Source organism: Monodelphis domestica, chromosome 4, assembly GCF_027887165.1.
Source record: "Monodelphis domestica isolate mMonDom1 chromosome 4, mMonDom1.pri, whole genome shotgun sequence".
Taxonomy (NCBI): Eukaryota; Metazoa; Chordata; class Mammalia; order Didelphimorphia; family Didelphidae; genus Monodelphis; species Monodelphis domestica.
The window spans coordinates 15,218,355-15,241,311 of record NC_077230.1 but is presented as its reverse complement, the minus strand read 5'-3'; the positions used below and the strand labels follow the sequence as shown (position 1 = coordinate 15,241,311).

The window sequence follows — 22,957 nt, the reverse complement described above, 5'->3', positions numbered from 1 at the left end:
TAGGTGTGAGGTAATACCTCAGAGTTGTTTTGATTTGCATTTCTCTGATTATAAGAGATTTAGAACATTTTTAGGAGCTTATTAATAGTTTTGATTTCTTTATCTGAAAATTGCCTATTCATGTCCCTTGCCCATTAATCAACTGGAGAATGGCTTGATTTTTTGTACACTTGATTTAGCTCCTTATAAATTTGAGTGATTAGGCCTTTGTCAGAGGTTTTCATTATAAAGATTGTTTCCCAATTTGTTGCTTCCCTTCTAATTTTGACTGCATTGGTTTTGTTTGTACAAAAACTTTTTAATTTAATGTAATCAAAAGTATCTATTTTGCATTTTGTAATTTTTTCTAACTCTTGCTTGGTCTTAAAATCTTTCCTTTCCCAAAGATCTGATAAGTATAATATTCTGTGTTCACCTAATTTACTTATTGTTTCCTTCTTTATGTTCAAGTCATTCACTCATTCTGAGTTTATCTTGGTGTAGGGCATGAGATGTTGATCTAAACCTAATCTCTCCCCTACTGTTTTCCAATTTTCCCAGCAGTTTTTGTCAAATAGTGGGTTTTTGTCCAAAAAGCTGGGATCTTTTTGGGTTTATCATAGACTGTCTTACTGAGGTCACTTACCCCAAGTCTATTCCACTGATTCTCCCCTCTGTCTCTTAGTCAGTACCAAATTGTTTTGATGATCACTGCTTTATAATACAGTTTAAGATCTGGTACTGCTAGGCCACCTTGATATTCTTGATCTTTTGTTCTTCCAAATAAACTTTGTTATTGTTTTTCTAATTCTATAAAAAAGTTTTTTGATAGTTTGATGGGTATGGCCCCAAATAAATAAATTAGTTTGGGTAGGATTGTCATTTTTATTATGTTAGCTCATCTTACCCATGAGCAATTAATGTTTTTCCAATTATTTAGATCTAGTTTTAATTGTGTGGAAAGTGTTTTGTAGTTGTGTTCATATAGTTCCTGCATTTGTCTTGGCAAATAGATTCCTAAGTATTTTATACCAATCTGTGGTGATTTTAAAGGGAATTTCTTTTTCTAACTCTTGCTTGCTGGGATGAGTTGGAAGTATATAGAAATGCTGATGACTTATGTGGGTTTATTTTGTATCCTGAAACTTTGCTAAAGTTGTTGATTATTTCCACTAGCTTTTTAGTTGATTCTCTAGGATTCCTTAAGTAGACCATCATATCATCTGCAAAGAGTGATAGCTTGGTCTCCTCATTGCCTATTTTAATACCTTCAATTTCTTTTTCTTCTCTAATTGCTACTGCTAGTGTTTCTAGTACAGAGAATAGATTTGATAAATTGAGACAAGAGTAGATTTAGTCCCCTCACTTCCATGATCATGACTGCCAGGTCTCCTCAGTTGGTGTCATTAGGGGTCTCATGGTGGCATTAGGAGAATCAGTCAAATGAAGTCATAAGAAAGATTATATATATATCCAATTTTTCCATCTTTTTCCTCCTACTCTTGAGTGTAAGTGCTTACCTTGTATGAGTTCTTCATAAAAGAGTCTTTTAGACAAATGGTAACAAGTTACTGAAGGTCTTCTAGATAGTTTCAACCTCTTAAATAACCTAAGGATCATTATTGAACAACTCTAACCTTGGAATGGGAGAACATGGAATGGACACCACTGGAGGATTTTTATGCATGTAAAAGAAAGACTGTGCATGAAAACAAAAAGGCAGAGAACCCCCCCTCCCCAAGCAATATGACTGTCTCCTGAAGGAATGTAGTACAAAGCTAACACTATAGAAGAGAGTGAAGATTAGAAAACCAAGGCTTCACCCACCACTTTGAGTCCACTTCACACACTTTGAAAAGAACAAGTCCTAGATCTTTGATGAGATGGGGGCAACAGATCTATTGATATCAATTGGTGATGAGGAGCCACAGCAGAATCAAGAACATCTGGAATGTCCCCATTGGTCATGGCATCTTTAATAGAGTGAGAGATACCCTATCAAGTCATTCAAGAGTACATTGACTCAAGGGAGCTTGAGGCACAATTAAGGGAACTGAGATATAAATTCTAGATCAGGAGTTCTTAATGTGGAGTCTCTGAACTTTTTTTTTAAACCTTACCTTCCATCTTAAAATTAATACTATGTATTGGTTCCTAGTGGAAGAGCAATAAGAGCTAGGTAATAGGGGTTAAGTGACTTGCCCAGGGTCATATAGCTAGGAAGTATCTAAGGTCACATTTGAACTCAGGACCTTACATCTCTAGGCCTGGCTCTCAAACCACGGAACCACCTGCCCCTTCTGAACTGTTTTTTTAAACTTTGTTAACTCTATTTAAATACATTTTGATTACTTTGTATTTAATTTTATACAATTAAAAACACTATTCTAAAACAGGTTCCTTATACTTCAACTGATTGCCAAAGAAATCCATGACATAAAAAGATTAGGAACCCATGCTTTAGACATCTACAGATACCAAAAAAGCAGTCGCTCAAGATAATGAATGGAAAAACATTTATTATAGGCACACTTTGTGCAAAATAATGTTGATAGAAACAGTCATGTAAGACAGTCTCTATTCTCAAGGAGTTCATGTTCTAATAGGGAAGAAACATGTAAGAAACATTACAGTTGCAAGTCAGATAAAAGACCCCATTGCACTTAGGGTGCAGTAACACCTATAATGTTATTTCCTCAAATAAAATCATATCAGTTCTTGATATTGAACCATTTGGTAGTGCCAAGGACTTTGGTAACAAGAACTTTCTTTTCTGGATTTTCAGTGCCTGTGTCTGCAGCATCTACTGAAACAGTTGTCGGATTGTTCCATGGGAATTATTCCTCAAGATAATATGAGGGGGGATAGCTAAGTGGCTCAGTCGGGAGATCTGGGGTTCAAATGTGGACTCAGACACTTCCAACTTTGTGATCCTGGGCAAGTCACTTAACCTCAATTGCCCAGCTCTTACTCTTCTGTCTTGGAACTAACTTGATTCTAAGACAGAAGACGGGCAGTAGATTGTATTTCTTGGGATCTTGGGTTTACCTGCCCATCAGTGGTAGCTAGTAAAAAACTGATGTTGTGGTATTAAGAAAGGTGATGGCTCTGATGTCCGAGATGGATATAGGATCTTGGGGATGCTACTAGTTCTGAGATTTGGGGGTTCAGAGTCTTGGACTAGTTCTTGGCGTATAGGGGGGTGGTAGTTGAGAGCATCCCTTCAGCATGCTCTGCTGCACCATATAGGCTGGCTTGACTGTCCTATGGGTATGGTTGGTGGGACCTTTTTTCTATAAGGAGAAAGCAACTTCAAGGAATGGTGCCTGGCAGCAGAGGAAACTTCAAGCTATGGTGAGAAGCAGAACCTAGAGCTGAACAACCTTCCCAAAAGAGATGTTACAGTCAAGGAGAATTGTACAGGAACTATACAAAGAAAGGACTTTTGGTTCTGGGGCTGCTAGATAGTCCATTGGTTAAAGTGCTGGGCCTGGAGTCAAGAAAGCCTGAGTTCAAATTCAGCTTTAGCCACTTACTAGTTGTATGACTCTGGGCAAATCATTTAACTTGCCTTTGCCCCATATGCATCCTACATATGTGCCTTCCATGAAAACTGGGTAGGAAAGTATACCCTGAGTTTATGGGAGGAAATTTTTTGTAGCTCTTCTTCTTCCCATGCCTTTGCTGAGAGCTAATTAGGTCTATTGATTGATTGTTAATAGGATTTGTGAGCTGTAATTTTATGAGTGAGTATCCACAGAGCACCTTACCTAGAACCCAAAATAGGAGGGAAACTAGCTCATGAATGGGAATGCAAATTAGGGAATTAGTTGGGGGGGGGTGTTTATACCTCCTTTTGCATTACTTATAATTGTCAAGAAATGCATTTTATAGGAGAGCTTGTTTGCAATGTTCATATTTATTGTAAAAGTATGTATTTTTTTAAACTCCTAGTATACTGGATGGGGAGGGGTATTTCTCAGAGCATACATGGAGGGTGGGTCTATGTGTTAGCTACTTTTGGTGGTTCACGTGTGCTCTGGCCCCTTAATAAAGTGTATATGTGACTAGAGGCTCCTTGTTTGCTCCCGTGGTTCTTGTTACTGGGGACTTTGTTCAAGATAATTGTCAGATGAGCAAACATATTTTGTATTTTGTATGCTTTAAAAGAAGAAATAATTTTTTCATTCTCTTCTGTTCTTTTGATGGTATGATTTGAGACTCTCACAGTTCTCTATTGAACTTCCTCCAAGGGGTGAGGATTCCAGTCATCTCTCCAGCACTTTCTATGGTAAGTATACTCAGAATTGTAGTAAGTACACATGATATGGGGATACAGGTTTCCTCCTGGACACTGTAAACTCCAGAAGTGTTCCAGGTCAAAAGGGACACAGGAAATTCCTTTCAGATAATATTCTCCCTTTGACTTTCCCCTAGATCTTCAATTAACATAGATATGTACCTCCCAGTTCCATCCTGATAAGCATTGAGTGATACCAAACTTAATCATCCTTTGAGTTACATATATCATCCCTTATGCCCTCCCCATCATTCCATTGAATTACCTCATTCCTGATTCACCCCATCTCCCTTTTCTTATCCTGTAACCTCTGTTGTCAAATGGGTATAAACATCCCAGACCCATCTCCTTGGGGAGGCAGTATTCCATCCACACACACTGTCTCCTGGCCGTTCAACATTATCTCTAAATTAATAAATTTCTCTCTCTTTTTTAAAGCTAATTTTGGAGTCTTGCAATCTTGCAAAGAGTAACCTGTCCTATTCCAAAGGACTTATGAGAAAGAATGCTATCCACATTCAGAGGAAGATCTGTGGGAGTAGAAACCCAGAACAAAAACAACTGCTTGATTACATGGGTCAAGGAGGATATGATTGGGGATGTAGACTCTAAATGATCATCCTAGTGCAAACATCAACAACATGGAAATAGGTTCTGATCAAGGACACAAGTAAAACCCAGTAGAATTGTGCGTCAGATACAGGAAGGGGTGGGGGAGGGGAGGGAAATAATATGATTCTTGTAACCAAAGAATAATGTTCTAAATTGACTAATTAAATAAAAAGAAAAATAAAAAAATCAATTAAAAACAAGAGTAATCTGTCTTGAACCCAGGGTTACCTCAAAGCTCTCCCATAACACATGTATTTTTCCAGGTGATCATGAGACTGGATCTCAATTCCGTAGCTGCCTCTTCTCCTGGTTTCTTTCCCTGAGCACAAATGACTGAAAAGAAATCTTCAAAAACATGTTTTTAGCCTTCATGGGTTCCTCTTGAGTTCAAGAATTCAGGAGTTCCTGGATGCTGACTGGAAGCAAGAGATGCTTTCTGAAGTGACACACATTTCAGTAGAGAGTCCACCTACCTCCTACCAGGAAGAAGAGACATACATTCATGGCTGATCAGAAGATATGAACCTTGGATTTTTGCTTATACAATACAAATCTGAGGTGAATGTGAAACAGCTGTTTGATAGCTCCACAACTCTCCTAAGAGTTTTTACTTTCTGGGAATGATGAGTTAGTTTATAATTTTAAGACTCTGTGTGTGTGTGTGTGTGTGTGTGTGTGTGAAACTTTATTTTGTGACAGGAAATATAAGGGCATATAGGTGGTGCAGGAGATAGTGTACTGGTCTTGGAGCTAGGAAGACATCTTTTTGAGGTAAAATTTGGACTCAGACACTTACTACCATGTGACTCTTGGCAAGTTACTTAATCCTTAATCCAAAAAGAAATTGAGGAAATAAAAAATCTAGCCACTTGGCAGTCATACAGACCCATAAGAAATTATATACAAACAATCAAAGGAGAAATGTACCCAACTATTTCCTATGTGGGAAATTGGGAAACATGGTTCGTGATTGCTATTTATTTGTTTATTTTTAAACCTTTACCTTCCATCTTGGAAGCAATACTGTGTATTGGTTCCAAGGCAGAAGAGTGTTAAGGGCTAGGCAATGAGGGTTAAGTGACTTGCCCAGGATCACACAGTTGGGAAGTGTTTGAGGCCAGATTTGAACCTAGGACCTCCCATCTCTAGGCCTGATTCTCAGTCTACTGAGCTACCCAGCTACCCCTCGTGACTGCTGTTTAAAGGCAAAATTAGTCCAAGCTAACAATAAAAAGAAGTCCTGGAAAAGCAACATAAAGTATAGCAGCAACAATATACAAACAAATACAAAATGTTGCAATTATAATTGCAATAATTCATTGCAAGCACCAAATTTAGAAACCATGGAGAAATTCATCCAAGAAGGGGAGAAATCACATTATTTGCAAGTAGTTTCAGGTGCTGCCAAACAATGTCAGTTATGAAGCCAGGTGCATGGGGTAACATCAAAAAGGAAAAATGGGAAAGGAAATGGGGGAAAGGACTTGGGGGGAAATTGCATTGTCATACAATTAGGGGGTGCAAAAAAGAAAAATTTAAAGAAATCCAATTAGATAATGATGTAACAGAGTTTAGAGAGAAAATTTTTAGAACAGTGGAACAAGATACAAAGAAAGGGGAAGGAACAGAACTGGCAACAGTCTGTAACACACAAACCTTAAACTTATTAGGACATTATAACTTAAAAAAAGCAAAGAACACAAAAGATTAGATCCAAGCAACAGTGAGTTGCAACATTTCTCAGCACAAAAGTAACTTAGCACAAAGGAAAGAATATACTTTAGGAACAGAAAGTATAGAACAAATAGCAAAACCAAAAACAGAACCATACGAGATACAAATATTAGACTGTTCTAAAGATTCTAAACAAATTGCAACAGAATTAATTGAAGCACATAAGCAAACAACAGAATGGTCCAAGGGGGAAGAAAATGCAATAACAGAGAACATTCAAATTAGCAGATCTCCTGGAAACAACGACACTGAAAGCGGGGATGATATTATAAAAGAATATACCAATGGCATAATAGAAGAGTCAATTTTAAATCCTTATGCCAAAGAATTCCAACCAATAGCTACTGTACAGGAAAAAGCAAACACAGACATTATTACACCATCCTTAAGTCTCCATGCTAATGCAATTCCATTGCAAACTGATAATGGATTGTAAAATGAATGTTCAAAGCATCAAGACAAGTCTGCAGCTGAAGAACCAAATGGGGATGTGAACAAAATAGAAATATAAGCACCTATGGTCCAAGTATGCCAACAAAATGAGAACACAGAACCAAGGGCCATGATCAAAGTGGTTAATGAAATCTACCCAGCTCTTATTGATACAGGGAGAACTAAATCTGTTTTCAAAACATCTCCTGAAGACAGCCAAATCACAAGTTACATACAAATAATGAGGGAAACAGGGAAAAAACAGAGAATACCAAAATTAAAATAAAAAATGGTAACTCTAGGATCCCTAGCAATAGAACCTACATTATTGTTAATCCCAGAATGTCCAATCGGCCTTCTCGGGAGAGATTTTTTTTATGAAAAATCAGAGCAATCATTCAATGTGATCAGACTGGGAAAATCTTTCTACATCTACCCAAAGACTCTTTAAAACATTATCCATTGTTGTTCATGGAGCAAGTGGATGATATACAAGATCAGAATGAAGGTACAATATTTGAAATACCAACTGATATACCAGAAGGTCTTTGGGCTACACATTCTATAGATATAGGGATTTTAAAGTCAGCAACACCAGTAAAAGTAGAAGTTAAAGAAGGGACACCACCTAAGATACCACAATACAAATTAAGTAAAGAAACTATAAATGGAATCAACCCATTGTTAGATCAGAAAATTTTAATCCCAAGAATTTCAGAGTACAACACACCAATCATACCCATAAAGAAAGCAAAATGTGATTCTGAAGGAAAAGTTCAATGGACACTGGTCCAAGATTTAAGAGCAGTAAATAACTGTAAAAAAAGTCCATCTTGGAACAAGAACCAATGAAGATCTGCACATCTCTCCATTTGAGATGTTATATGGACACGCAATTTGGCAAGGAAGGACTTATAAACCAGCTTACATTGCAATGCTAGGAGATGATTGTCATTTAACAAAATATATACAAACTTTACAAACAAGAATAACAGAGTGGCACAAAATGGGTTTGATACAACAAACAGTACCCTTGGATTACAATTTGTACAACATCAAAGCAGGAGACAAAGTATACATTAAAAAAATTTTCAATAGAAAATTGACTACAGACATAAAATGGACTGGACCACATGAAGCATTGCTTACTACCCCAACAGCTATAAAAATTGCAGGGAAAGACTCATGGTTCCACTGTTCCCACATAAAACCAGAAAAATCCAACATCATTGTAACAGACATAGAAGAAGATAATTAGACAAACAATTGTGCTGAGAAAGGAAAACAAAACCTGAAAACAAAATGAAAACAAAAAATACAAGATAATAAAAAAGAATAGTGTCACATAATGTTCAAGACAACAATATCCTAGCAGTCAAGCATGCCACAATGAGAAGAAGACAACTTTATGGTCCAGAGGAAAAGATTTTAAAGCATCCCAAAGGAAAAGCATCAAGAAAATCTGCTAGAGAGAAGCAACAAAGAGAAAAGCTAAAATGGACAGCTAAAACTTCGAACTTTGTAAATTTTTTTTATGTAAGAAGAGGACAGTTGGATAATGGGATTTATATGTAAGACTGAGTGAGGCGAAAGCATAAAACAAAATTAATTTCACATACTAAGGAAATAGTATGCAACACTACATAACTTGGAAGAAAGAAGAGAGCCATCAGTCAACATGAGAAGTAGAAATCTGAAGAAACTTGATAAGTATCCATTCACCACAACACTATTACATGCAAAACACAAAATCACAAACTGACATATATTTGGAGACCTCGTGTAAATAAATGAGTGTCTGAAATTGCATTTATGCAAAATGTAAATATATATATAGTTAGTTCCATAAAGTCTTAGGCAAGTAGAAAGATCAATAGATATTTCTGTTTGACTGACATCAGGATGTGGGAACAATGTATATCAATGTAGATTATTGTATATATGTAAATTTGTATATATAAATGTATATACTATAATTAGGTTAGTAACATAGTGATAGAGTCTGTAAATATACATATAGCATATAGTATATACATATAGCATGTATATACATTGTACATAAGATTAGGTTATAGATTAAACTAGGGATTTAGAGAATAGTTATAAGTAGGGAATAGATTAGGAGTTAGTTAAGCATAACATAGACAGTAATTTGCAGATAGTTAGTAAACTTATAATTGTTTATTGTAAAGCTGATGCTGAAATTGTGTTTAAAGGAACTATATATAGATAAAATAGTTTGCAAATAATTCCCAAAACTTTCCTGCATAAAATTCCTTAGATTAGATAAGATTAGCATAGAATACAGATAGAGTAATTGAGGATAGTTTATTATTTGGGGGGAGTAATTAGAAAGTCGATTTAGTAGCTTGGTAAGTATAATAAATATAAGTGACCTTGGGAAGGTCACAACAAAAAAAGTGGACAATTGTGGAAAGGAAAACTGAATCAAACTTTGGGTCTTTCTGCCACTCAGGTGGTACAGATAGGAGTTGGAACTTTGGAGAGAATATTGACAATGATGACAGTTGGTGGTGGGAGGGAACTGGGGGAGTGACAGTTGCTCTTGAGTTATTACTCTTTCCAGGCCCTTGGACTGAAAGGAGCACTCTCTCCCTGTCTCTAAATAGAAGTGCCTCTATTCCTGGATTTTTCCCAACTGTGTGCTCTACCTGGATTCCTGTGATCGTGTCATAGAACAAAAGGATTTAAGGGGAGCAGTTTGAACTGTAACGTTGGTCTTTAGGGCATTAGCCCGAAAAGATAGGCCCAACCAGCTCTGAAGGTCAGAACCTTTTCTTCTTTTTGCTGTCTACTGCTAAAGACTTTGAACTTAAGAAAACTAGCATAAATTAGCATAGACAGGAAGAAAAGAAACCCTCTACCAGCCTGAGAGGCTTGGCTTCAGCTCAAAAGCTGAGAGACTCAAACCCAATCTGAGGAAAAGTATCAGAAAAGCTGAGAGATTCAAACCCAAAAGTCATTCAACTAGAAACAGTCCTTATTGTACCCCTGCTGGGCGACCTTGGTCTGGGGGAGGCTTGTTCCTCAGGAGAGTCCATGCTTACCTGCCCTTACCTGTATCTTCAATATCAATCCGGCTATCATAGTTGGCTCATTTCTCTGGAACCCCATTTTCCAAAGACAACCTCTCAGCAGGGGTTATCTCTCTTCTTTTACCTCACCAGCATCCATATTCCCTCTGTCCCTTCAACTCTTCCATTCCCTGTTACAAAATCTTCCTTCTCCCCTGTACCTCTTCAATCCTCTACAATTCCTTTAACTATTACAGTATTTGTCTAGTGAGACGGGGACTAATTACTCTTTTCTACCCAGATGTACTCTTTTAAGTATCTCCAACTGCTGTGCCTGTCATGAACACCATGACCTGAACCTGTGAGAGAAGAAAAATTTGCTTTCTCCTGTTCTTTCTCCAAGTTCTCCAAGTTTTCCCCCGTTTCTCCTGTGTGAAGTGGAAGTCTAAGGGGATCTTGAAATAACAAGATGTACCCTTTTTAGCCACTATTCAAAGAGACCAAGGAAATCCATTTTTAAAATGGAATGTATTTTATTGAGAGAGAGAGAAATGTGGAGCAATGTCACACACCCTAGACCTGAGACCATATTCCCCAGATTTATAGAGAGAGAGTCATTGATCTCAGACAAAATGACCTCTGATTGACAGAAAAACTCTTAACTTATAGGAAAATACAATAGACCTATTTTACACATGCAAGCCTTCCTTTAAACTAACATTTTAAAGAAAATAGTGAAGGATTGGAGATAGAGGTTTTAATCCAGATATAAAGGACAGGAATGTTAAATTGATTGAACTTTATAATGAATACAAAGAGAGGAGGAATTCAGCACTGGATTACCTTGGAGAAACTGATATTTTACATTGGATACAAGAGGATCATTTCGGCCATGAGGCTTTACTGCCTGTGAGGGGCCTCTGATACAATGGCAGAAACTTCTAAGACAAAAGATCACTTAAGATTCCATCACTAGGCACTTCAGGGTTTATTGTTCAGTCTACAACAAGGTCAGGTAAGGCAGGACAGGGTCAGATTTATTAATATTTTAAACTATAAACTCAAAAGACCCAATTCCAAACACAGGCTGTTAGAAGAAGCAAGGGGTAGGGTCCTTCAGGAAGAAGGATGCGGTGGAGGCACCAGATTTCTACTGGGCTCTTAGGGGTATTAATCCTGGAGTTACTCATTCTGACAATTACACATTCGTTCTACCTCACACACTCCAAGAAATGAATCTAGAGGTATTTGTTTCTGTTCTGTGCTGTTTGTTCTCAGTGTCAGGTACCTGAGGTCATCCTAACAGGACAGGAAATTCAATCCCTGACTCTCTGGTGCCAGGATTGCAGGGAGAAATAGTACAGTCACCTAGACCAGCACAGAAGCCAGGGTGCCTAGGACTTGAGCTCAAAGCGTGGTTTGGACTTAGAAGTGGGCTCTCTAGGAAGTAAGCTAAGCTATCAATGAATCTAATTCCCTTCCCCTTTCCAGAGACTGAGATGGTGTATGGCGAGTGAGAGGGTGGGGAAGGGAAGGACTTTACCTCCCAGATATTGGAATAAGTATATACTTGGGATTATACCTTTTGAATTTTATATAAAAGTGCATCTAATTGTTAGTAGCCAATGGAACAAAGAAGGCCACCTCTTCCCAAGTGGTAAAGTACTAGCAGGGATCTCCATGGTAGATACTCTAGGCTTGTTTCAAAGGCCCCTCAAGGGCATCTCCCTGCTACCCGAACTGGGCATGACCAGACTAGCCTGACCAGACCCAGGCAACACTTGCATTTAGTCATTTCCTTGAAGGTAAACTGGCGATCTCTTTTGGAAAGATTCTAGACATTTCTTTTTCATTTACATCTGGCTTTCTGTGACCCCACAGACCATAGCTTGCCAGGTCTAGCCTCTACTTCTCCTGAAGTCTGTTCAAACTCATGTTCATTGCTTCCAAGACTGTAGGCAAATACTCAGCTTTAAGAGTTCCTTTGAGGTATGGAGTTAATGAGTCAGAGAATTCCCAAAAAAACCTCACTCCACCTTTGGAGGTCAGGCTTCCCAGGAGAGAACCTAGTCCCTGTAATTCCAGGGCCAGGGCCCCTCATCAGAGGACCTGCAAAAACAAAAACAAAAACAACCCACAGTGATTTTGACTATAGTTTGCAGAAGGTCAGTCTAGCAAAAGGAAAAGGAAAAAAAAAACTATCCCTCTGTTCCTGGAGAAATTAAGGCAATATAATAACAAAAATCATTTGCTGTTCAGTCGTGTCCAATTCCATTTGAAATTTTCTTGGCAAAGATGCTGGAATAGTTTGCCAATTCCTTTTCCAGCTCATTTTATAGACTAGGAACTGAGACAAAAAGGGTTGAGACTTATCCAGGACCACACAGCTAATAAGTGAGAGAGGCTGCCTTTGAACTCAGGAAGATGAGTCTTCCTGATTCTAAGCCCAGAGCTAGTCACTGTACAACCTAGAACAAAAATAGTAATACTGTATATTTACATGATACTTTTACCGCACTTTCACACATTCATGGGGACCAACCAATGAGATACGCAAGGAATGCATTACTGTATTTTACAAATAGAGACCATTATAGGTTGTTCCTTTCTCAAAGTTAACCCACAGAGTCAGTATATTTAGAACCCAGGTTGCTTTATTCCTCTTGATAACATGTGACTTTGTGGAGGTTATCCTTTAATAGAAAGCAGGAAGAAATTTCAAAACTTCATTTTAAAAATGGGATTGTGGAAAAAAGTGACCAGGCTATTAAATCAAAGCAGTATGCCTAATTGGTGCCACACTTCACAATATCTAATCAATTATAATCAGCAATTGATATGGGCAGAAAGAAATGGGCAGCACATTTAACATGACAGTATAACAGAATGGTAAGGCTAGGCAATTGGGGTTAAGTGACTGGTCTAGGGTCACACAGCTGGGAAGTGTCTGAGGCCACCAGATCTTTGAGCCCAGGTCCTCCCCACTTCAGACCTGACTCTCTATCCACTGTGCTACCTAGATGCCCCAGTATACTCTTTTTTAAGTCTGGGTCATCTTTCACATAGGTTAGGTAGCTTCTGGCAAAACCCAGTTAATGAATGATAATAATTATTTGGCCCTGTGCTCTAGGATGATCATTTTAGAATTAGAAGGGACCTTAGAGACTATCTACCCTGACCCCTTTAGTTTATATATAAGGAAACAGGCTCAGAAGAGAATAAGTGACTTACCCAAGGTCACACATAGCTAAGAAGTGGCAGAACTGATCCCAAACCCAGGATAGAGAGCCAGTCATTAGAGTATGATTTGAACTGGAGCTTCACTTTGTCCTAAGAGAACAGAACAGAAACTCCAGCCTCCATTGTGTTTGTTTACATTTCGAATTTCAAGTAAACAAACAAACATAAGACTACAACTAATTTGTTTTTCTACTCTCCTTTCTGATTTTATGAATTCTTCGTGAAGCGTCAGGGTGCCCGGTGAGCACGACCGGCCCAAAGCAGGGTCTTCAGAGCGTTTCCCCCTGAGGGGTGTGTGAGGCAAGCGAAGCCGTACAGAGGGTAGTTGGGGTAAGAAAGGAGCTTAAAAAACCAATCCAAACAAAAAACCCCTCGATCACGATCAAAGAATAAAAGAGGAAAAGCAAAGCCTTTCTAAAAAGCAATCTCGGCGTGCCTCACCGCTCTGGAGATAAGAATGTGTGGTCTAATTATAGAGACGTCCCCCACAAGTCTTCCTCTCAAGGCTGTTCTATCCTGCGTGTTTGGGTTTGAATGTAAGGCACCAAGTGGAAGGAGGGGCTGGCTCCATTTGAAAATGCTCAGGCTGCTGACTTTAGATCACATTTGTTCCCGCCGACTAGGATCGGATTAAATTACTGCAAATTCAAACTGAATGGACCTTTCCCTCCCCTTCCTCTTTTTCCTTCCCTGAGAGAGTCTCAGTCCAAGCAAACCTCGCCGCTCCCCAGCCAGGCACAGACTGGGGAGGGGAGGGAGTGCTGGGGGCGCGCGGGGGGGGGGGGTAGGTAGACAGAACCAGAGCCCAGAGTAGCCGAGAGACCGAGAGGGAGACCAGGGGGAAACCCAGAATAGAGAAGACAGCAGCAACTCAGGATTTCCTCGGTTCCTGAAAGCAAACCCGGCTGAAGCTGGTTTCTGTGTTTTCTTCTGAATGAGATGCAATTCCTGGCACGCCGGAGCCAGTAGATAAAGGTCGCGACCCAGCCAGTAGGGAAGCCCGGAGGGGGAATCCTATTGCAGGGAAACCAAACCAGAAAAACGATCAGACCTTCGAAAGGGGAACTTAATTGGGGAAGGGGGTAAGGGAGGTGGAATTGAGGTTTGTTCCTTTTCCACCTTGGCCACCAGACTCTCCCTAGAGTAGAAGCAACAGAGATTTGGGGTGGGGCCAGCTAATCTTTTCATTACGCCCCTATTGTCTTTTTTCTTGGGGCTAGGGGGAGGTGGGGAGGAGGGGGTCTTGAGGAGGGTAGGCTGTCTACGTGCATAGCAGGCGGCTTCCCCGGTGGATGAGTGAAACGCAGGAGGAGCGGGGGGAGCTAGCTTGGGACTGGACAGCTCAGCGGCCAGGGGTTGGGGTGGGAGTTGAGGCCAATAGGAAAGTGTCAGAGGCTGCTGGGTCCCACCCGGGCTAGGGGGAGGAGAAGGAGGAGGAGAAGGAGGAGGGGCGGGGAAAACCTCGGCGGGCGGCGGCGGCGGCAGCAACAGCGGCAGTGGCAACTGGAAGAAGACAAGGCGAAGGATGCCGGCCGCTGCTGGGGACGGGCTCTTGAGCGAGCCAACCGCGCCAGGCTCGGGGCTAGGAGGAGGAGACGACGCCGGGGAAGACGCGAAGCCTCCTCTAGCCTCGGCTGGAAGTTTCCTCCCAGCCTGGGTGAGCGCGGTGTCCAGGGAGCAGCTCCGGGACTTCCAGCACAACAAACGGGTTGGCAACTATCTCATCGGCAGCAGGAAGCTGGGGGAAGGCTCCTTCGCTAAAGTGAGAGAGGGACTACATGTGCTGACCGGAGAAAAGGTGAGAAGGTCCAGATCCCTGAAAGTTTAAAGGACGGCCACCGCGCCCCCCCCGTCCCCACCCCGGCTGCCTCCTGCGGGCCAGTGTGGGAGAGAGGCGTGAGGCATAGAGGTAGCAGCCAAAAGTTAGGGCCACTCACTCCTGGTAAGGGGTGAAGGGAAGGTTCCCCTGTAGTTTGAATCACGGAGCAGGGCGTCTCTGTAGCATAGGCTAACCTGATGGATCACATAGGGTTAATGTAACCCTGCTTTACCTCTAATCTCCATACATTCCTGTCCTAGCTACTGATTTAGGATCTGAACCGAAAGGCAGTGAATAGGCCGGTGGCCGTAAATAATTGACTAGAGGACAGACTTGAGGTTACTTATCTTCCATCCTTCCCTCCATTTACTCCATCCCTAACTTCTCCGGGCAGATTGCGCTGGCTTTGGGGGTTGGTGGATCTTTCCACCAAAGGAATGGTGAAATTCGCTTTCCCATCCCGTCCCTTCCCCCTCTTCTCCACTCCTTTACTGGGAAGGCTGAGTAGAGGAGGTGGGTCTGGAGTTCTTGGAGGTGGGGGGGGGGGTCCTCTGCTGGATTGGTTTGGGGATTAAACAGATTATCTAACCATTAAGGCTTTCGGAACCTGACACCTCTCTCGGGTACTAGGGCTGGGGGTGGGGCGAGGTGGGGATGGGGGTGGAATTATAGGAAAGCTCATGGACAGGAAGGAACTATTTCCCTTCCCTGCTAGACAGTGTTCCTAGAGAGTCTGAAGACTGGCCCTGAATGTAGTTAAGATAAAGAACCAAGAGTGAGTGTGGTACTTTTGCCTTCCCATCCCTTCTCCAGTCCTCTGAGGTTTATACTTGAAAAGTCTCCTTAGAATGGTTTTTTAAAGTATTAAGGTTCTGTCTTAAGTGTGTTCACACACAAACATACCCACACATTCAACATGTGGAAGGAACTCTCCTTCCTATCTGTCTAAGGGGCCACTAAGGAGTCTTACTCCCAAGCCCCAAGCCACTGCAACTCTTCCAGGCATGAGAGGAGGTCATGGCTTACTTAGCAATGAACTCTAAGCCAGGAGATCTGTTGGGCTCTCCTACGGGATTTCAGGAGTCTGGATCATCAGAGAGGAAAAGCCTGAGACTCTTAGAAGATCATATTCATTTCTTCCTTTGACCGTCAATATCCCGAGGATAAAATTGTTTTAGTAGGCAGATTTTGTAGTGGTATCAACTTGCTGAAGAAACTCCAAGACCTACAACCCAGGGTTTCTACAAACTTGGGCTTCTTCTTGGAGTGGAATCCTATAGAAAGTTGAACCACCCTTTCTGTTAAAGCATAGCAATCACGATAATTATTTTTAAGTTCCCCAGGACTCACTCATCCTGGTTTTCTTCCCTGCTTCTCAACTGACCAATTTCCATTACTTTGATCTTGTTCCCTCTCCAGCTAAGTTAATAAAGGGATCCCAGTGATGGCTGTTATCTTCCTAGATTCTTGTGAAGGATACCCATTTCTTTTGTGCTGGAGTAGTTATTTTAATAGTGGTTTTGTGTTCATTGTCCACACCAAAAGGAAATGTTGGATGATGAGTAACTGAAATGACTATTTCAATAGAAGCAAGGAAAAAAGACTCCAAATCTCTTTCTAGCCCTTTCAAAAGTGTGCTACTTTGTAGTGGGCTTTTGTGCTTTATAAATTACAAATCTACTTAGTTTAGAATATACAGATGGATACAGAAGTATGTTGTTCCCTAATTATAAGTACGAATACTCTTGTTGTTCTGACTAAGGTTGTCATCCTTTCTTTACAAACTCCCAATTTCAACTTAATAGTAGGCATTTGTGCTCTAAATATAGGGGGAAAGTAATGAGATTTTCCTATTGATAACAATAAAAGGTACTGTGAGTACACACCTTCCCTGCCACCCACCTTAGTTTTTCTTCTGTGTGTTCTTTCTATTTTTACTTGTTTAGCAAGACCTCATTATGATAACCATTAAACTCTTGTTGCATATACATAGTGCTTTGGCTTTTGTACAGCTCCACAAGATCATGGCAAAAACACAAGCCATGCCCTCTAGATGTTTGTGTTCTTGAAGTTTGACGTGAGAATTGAATGGAAAAAATAGTATGCCAAAAGCAGTACCACTCATTGAATCCTCCTCTCCTTCTGTGCCAGTTAATCTTTTAAAATGAAAGGCACATTTTTAAAATCACAGAAATAGGAAGATTTGGAGACTAATTAGGCTATTAAAATTATTAGTCATTTGATTTGCTCTAGAGACAGTTCTTCTAAATCTGAGATTGAATACCCTCTCTTGTTGACAACAAAGAAACATCAGGTGCTATTCAGAGGTATTGTCTTCCAAATCCAGCACCTTTGTGGACTTGTCTAATCAATGTAGACTTTGAAGATTTCCCCAGGATCAAAGGACTAATCTTTCACAAATTTATCTAGGAAGAATCTTCCTGAGGCTCTTAATGAGATCCTTTCTCTAGTTATACCTCTCATTATCCAGGTCCCAGCCGAGGTAATCCCAGTTACTTACCTGAATACTAAAACCACATGTTATGTGGTTCCTTAAGCACTGAAAGATGTTTTCAGCTTTCTCTATTAGATCATCCAAGTTAGGAAAAAAAGAAAGGAGAAGTAACTTGGGGAAAGGGTAAATGGAGGAATTAGAGAGGGGGCAAGCAGGACTGGGTCTACATATTAATTTGAATACCTCAAGGAAAGCCACCACCCCTATGTAACTCCTCTACTTGGGCACTTGAAATGACAAAATTAGAGCATCTTTTACTCTGGGCTCAATATTACCCTTTCCCTTTGATCTTTTCAAATTCAAATACTTTATGAGGTGTGGGTGTAACTTGAGAGAGATTAAGTCAATAATGATGTAGGAGAAACCCTACTTTTCATGTCCTTACCCTGAAAAAGTGTGGGGGGGGTCTGGTCATCCTGAGACAACTGGCTACCCAGGAAGGAACCAGAAGGAAGGAAACAAGCATTTAATAAGCACCTACAATATGTCAGACACTTAAGGAGGGAATATGAAGTAGACAAAGGTGAAGTGTCTTACTCAGGATCAAATAGCTATTCTGGGACTCCAGATTTGAATTCAGATTTTTCTGGCACTCTGGGCTCTATCTACTTCTCCACCTAGCTGTCAAGATCCACAAAAGGATAAAGGAATTGTGAAGGAGAAGATGGAGGACTCAACATTTTGCCTTTTGCATTATTTTATGGCTGCCTCTGAGGTAGCTTATGAAATAATATTAATTGGGTTTTGTGTTGGGGAGATTTCAAGTCAAAACCTTTAACATGGCTTTTACCATAAATGAAGCATGAATATGGTAGACTTGGAGAAAGAAGACCTAGATGGGAAATTCAGTGTAGTGCTATCTTGGTCAACAAACTTAACCTCTTACCCCTCAGTTTTCTTATCTGTAAAATAGGGATGGAAAGCATTTTGTAAATTATCAAGTACTGTATAGGATGTCCAAAAAGTTTTTGTGCAGTTGTAGGCTTTAATGGTTTATTTTTGGGACACTGCTTTGTACAACTCAAGTGCTTTGTAAGTCATTTAATAACTTTAAGTATTTGTTTTTTCAATGGCTTAACCTTGTTGTTCTATATCAAAAGGTTTATTGTTTGTGGACGTTTCTTGCTAACGCGTGTAGTAGCGTGCCAGACTTAGCTTTTTATTAAAATCCTCAAGGTGAATGAAGTTTGTTGATTGGGTTTTAGGTTAGTCAGTTAATCATAAAAAGTCCTTATGATGTGTTCTTGGGCTATAACTAATGTTTTTGGACTGACAATGATAAAATACTAGGCAAAGGAAACTGGAATTATATATGCTATTGCTACTTGAGTAATTAACTATTTGCCACCAAAGTCCTTAGTAAGAGCAAAGTGGAAATGACATTAAAGAAGAAACATTAATATTTGCTTTGCTGCTACCCCCTATAGGGCCATTGGATCTCTCTGTCTCTGTTTGCCTGGTTAAAATGTGAGCTCCTTAAGATCAGGGAACGTCTTATTTTTCTGTTTGTATACCTTGCATAGTGTTTTGCAAATGGTAAATGCCTAATAAATGTTTCATTCATTTATTGAAGTGAGACACATTCAGGAACTTCTTTATTTCTTTTTCAAAAGGAACTTATTTGAAGATTCTTTTCAAGGATTAAATAATTTATTTTATGTGAGGCAGCTAGGCGTAGAGACAAGAACTCAGTTCAAATATGGCCTTAAACAACTCCTAGCTTTGTGACTTTGGGCAAGTCACTTCACTCTGGTTGCTTGGCCCTGACTGCTCTTCTGTCTTGGAAAAGATTCTTAGAGTTGATTCTAAAACAGAAGATAAGGGGATTTTGTTTGTTTGTTTGTTTGTTTGTTTTTAAAGTATATTATGCTACTTTGTCAATCAAGGCCATCAAAATCTACCCCTACTTTTCTGGTCTCTTATGCCTTAAATTTCCTTCCCCCCAACCCCACTCCACTAACTCTGAGATCCCTCAACTGGCTTCCTTGCTATTGCTTGAACAAGAAATTCCATCTTTGGACTCTGGACTTTTTAATTGGCCATTCCCCATACTTGGAAATGCTCTCCCTTCTCATCTTTGCTTCTTGGATTCCCAGACTTCCCTTAAGTTCCAGCTAAAAGTCCACCTTCAACATAGTAAAGGGTTCTCTATCTCCCTTAATGATAGTGCCTTCCCTCTCTTGATTATATCTAATTTAGCTTGCTTAGAGCTTATATGTAGTGAGTAATTTGCATGTTGTCTCTCCCATTAGACCCTGAATTCCTTAAAAGCAGGGTCAATCTTTGGCTTTTTTTATCTTTTTCACTTAGAATGGTGCCTGACACATAGTAGACAATATATATTTACTGATTTGAGAACAGGATCTGTCTTTTTTTTTTTAAACTCTTACTTTCTGTCTTAAGACAGAAGGGCAGGGACTAAGCAAACAGGGTTAAGTGACTTTGCCCAGGGTCACCTAGCTAGGAAGTGTCTGAGGCCAGATTTGAACCCAACTTCTCCTAATCCTAGACCTGGATAATGATAGTGATTCACTGTGCTACCTAGCTGCTCCACCAATTACATTTTAATCCTGTTCCACCCATAGTAGGGAATGTTGCCAGGGTTCCCCCTAAGTAGTACAGTCTACTATGTGCCAGACCTGGAGAGAGTGGTAATGGGTTCAAATCTGACCTCAGATGCTTCCTACCTTCCCACCTATGATCCTGGGCAAGTCATTCAACCCTGATTGCCTAGCCCCTGCCAATCTTCTACCTTAGAGTTAATAATAAGATGGAAAGTAAAAATTAAAAAAATACATAATTAGAAAGTATTTAATGAAATAAATAGACAATAGAATGTAGGTAACATTAATATGTAGTTTTCTAAGTCAATATATGGTTCATAAGAATCCTTAAATATGGTTTAGTGTTCTCCTTTTCTTTTGGATGATACTACTTGTCTATTCCAACCCACCCAGTTTGCAGATGAGGAAACAGGGTCATAGATGAAATTACTTTCCTAATATCACAAAGCCAGGAGAGTCAAGAACCTCCTCTCCACTCCAGGTTTTTGGCCTCTGGGGTGATGTTCAGCCTGTTAAACCATTCTTCATCACCTCAGGAACAAAGCTGCAAAAAGGGCCACAATTTAAAGCCACCTTTGCCTCCTCTTATGATTAAGCCACTCCACTGTAAGTTGGCCACACATATTTGGGATATCATGCGGTTTAGTGAAATAAGCACCAGATTTGGAGGCAGAGCACTTGGGTGTGAGTTTTGGGGGATCCACAAGTTGTTTATTAAGCGCTGTGTGGTGCTAAGTGCTGGGAATACAAATAAAAAGAATGAAACATCTTCATTCTGTTGGTGCGGTGACCTTAGGACAAGTTACTTTCCCTCTCTAGACCTCAGCTTCCTCCTCAGTAATAAGAGGATTTGACTAGATGATCTCTAACGTCCCTTCTTCTAGCCTTATATCCCCTGAGAAATTGGTGAAGAAAGTGCTAAAAACTAGTCTTTGTTTAAAAATAAGTCACTTCTCACTTTCTTTCCGGCTTTTGTTGAGCTAAAAAAAGGGTTGCCTCGCTTACTCAATTGCTGGTAATCATAGATTTGACAGGATAGTGCCAAATACCTGGTGTGAAGTACTTACTAAAAATACAATTTACTATGCTTTGTCATAAAAGAAAATGACTAATTTTAGAAGTGACCTTTTGAAAGATCTGTTTTTAGAAAGTATTTCTGGAACAAACAGGTGCTAAAATAAAATCTCTGTATGAAAATGTTGGAAATCCAAGGCTATGATTGCTATGGGAAACAAGTCATCTTTGGAGAACTGGAAACTCCTATTAGTCCTCAGCAGGAACTTTCATGCGTCTATGAAAGTATTTGGAAAAAGCACCTGCCCAGTGTGTAATGCGTAATTTGTCAGTGCATATACTTTCCAAGATTACATGCTGTCCCAGTTGTTGGCAAACGCTTGCCTTTAAGCTTCCAGCCCTGCCTCACCTTTTGAAGTACTTGTGAATGATTCTTCTGCAAGATTCATTGACACAGCTCTCATTGACTTACCAGAGCTCTTGGAGACAACAGAGCAGTGCAGAGCTGTGCCTACATAGAGGGGTATAACCTGAAATCTTCTCTCCTGGTACTGAGTCACAGGAACTCGGCTTAGCATCTCTGTAGAATAACCAAGTACCGTGTTTCGCACATCACTAGGTCATGCCAGGATAGCCCAACTGATCAGATGTTGCAGCATTTTTCAAAACTGAAAGTTCATTGAGTTGGCAGCCATTGATTGGGGCTATCACAGTTCTTCTTGGGACAGTCATTTCATTTGCTGTGGAGCTTCTTTGGGATTATGAAATCCATCAAACTCTTATTTAGCATTTACTAAATGCAAGGTACTGTATTCAGTGCTAGGGATAGAAAGACAAAAGGAAAAATGGTGCCTGTACTGCCAGGGCAATTTGTTTTCAATTTCAAATTCAATTTCAATTTCAGTTCAATAAAGTTGTTTTCAGTTGCATCCGATTTCCAATTCTTTATGATCTGATTTGAGGTTCTCTTAGCAAAAGATACCCGAGCGGTTTGCTATTTCCTTCCTCAGATGATTTAACAGATGAGGAAACTGAGCAAACCAGGTTAAGTGACTTGCCCAGTCACATAGCTAGTAAGTGTCTGAGGTGTGATTTGAACTCCGGCAGAGTCGTTCCTGACTCCAGGCCAGGCACCACCTGCTCTATTCTATTCTATTCACTGCACCACCAAGCTGCTCATATTGGAGTGACAGAATATATAAAAAACAAAATTACAAAAGCCTTCCCATGGGAGGTGGCACACGTATTGAGCCTTGAAGGAAACCCAAGGTGAGGCGAGGAAGTGATTCCTTTGTACAGAGGACAAGCCTATATAAATGCACAGGGGGAAGAGATGGAATTAAGTTAGTTTGGCTGGAACACAGAGTGCATAAAGGGGAGTGATGTATATGCAATAAGCCTGGAAAGGCAGGCTGAAGCGAAACTTGATAAGCCAAGCTGAAGGACTTTATTTTATCATAGAGGCAATAAGGAGCCACTGAAGCTGCTTGAGCAAGAGAATGACATAGTCAGACCTTCACCTTAGAATATCAATTTCATGACTGTGTTTAGGAAGGATAATTAGAGAGGAGAAAAACTGGAAACCAGGAAACTATGGCAATACCCTCCTTTGGGTCTCAATAGGGTGCTGGTCAGGTGATTGGCAGCTAGGTGGCACAGTGCTGAGCCTGGAGTCAGGAAGGCTCCTCTTCCTGACTTCAAATCTGGCCTTGG

General features: G+C 40.1%; 1 protein-coding gene across 1 annotated transcript in view; it reads left to right on the top strand.

The window, feature by feature from the left end:
- The first annotated feature begins 14,174 nt into the window (after positions 1-14,174).
- HUNK (hormonally up-regulated Neu-associated kinase) overlaps positions 14,175-22,957 on the top strand; it is a 135,997-nt gene continuing 127,214 nt past the window's right edge. Inside the window, exon 1 of the mRNA XM_007493294.3 lies at positions 14,175-15,130. Within this exon, the coding sequence (XP_007493356.1) occupies positions 14,858-15,130 (273 nt within the window). The 5' untranslated portion in view covers positions 14,175-14,857. The remainder of the gene's footprint in view (positions 15,131-22,957) is intronic.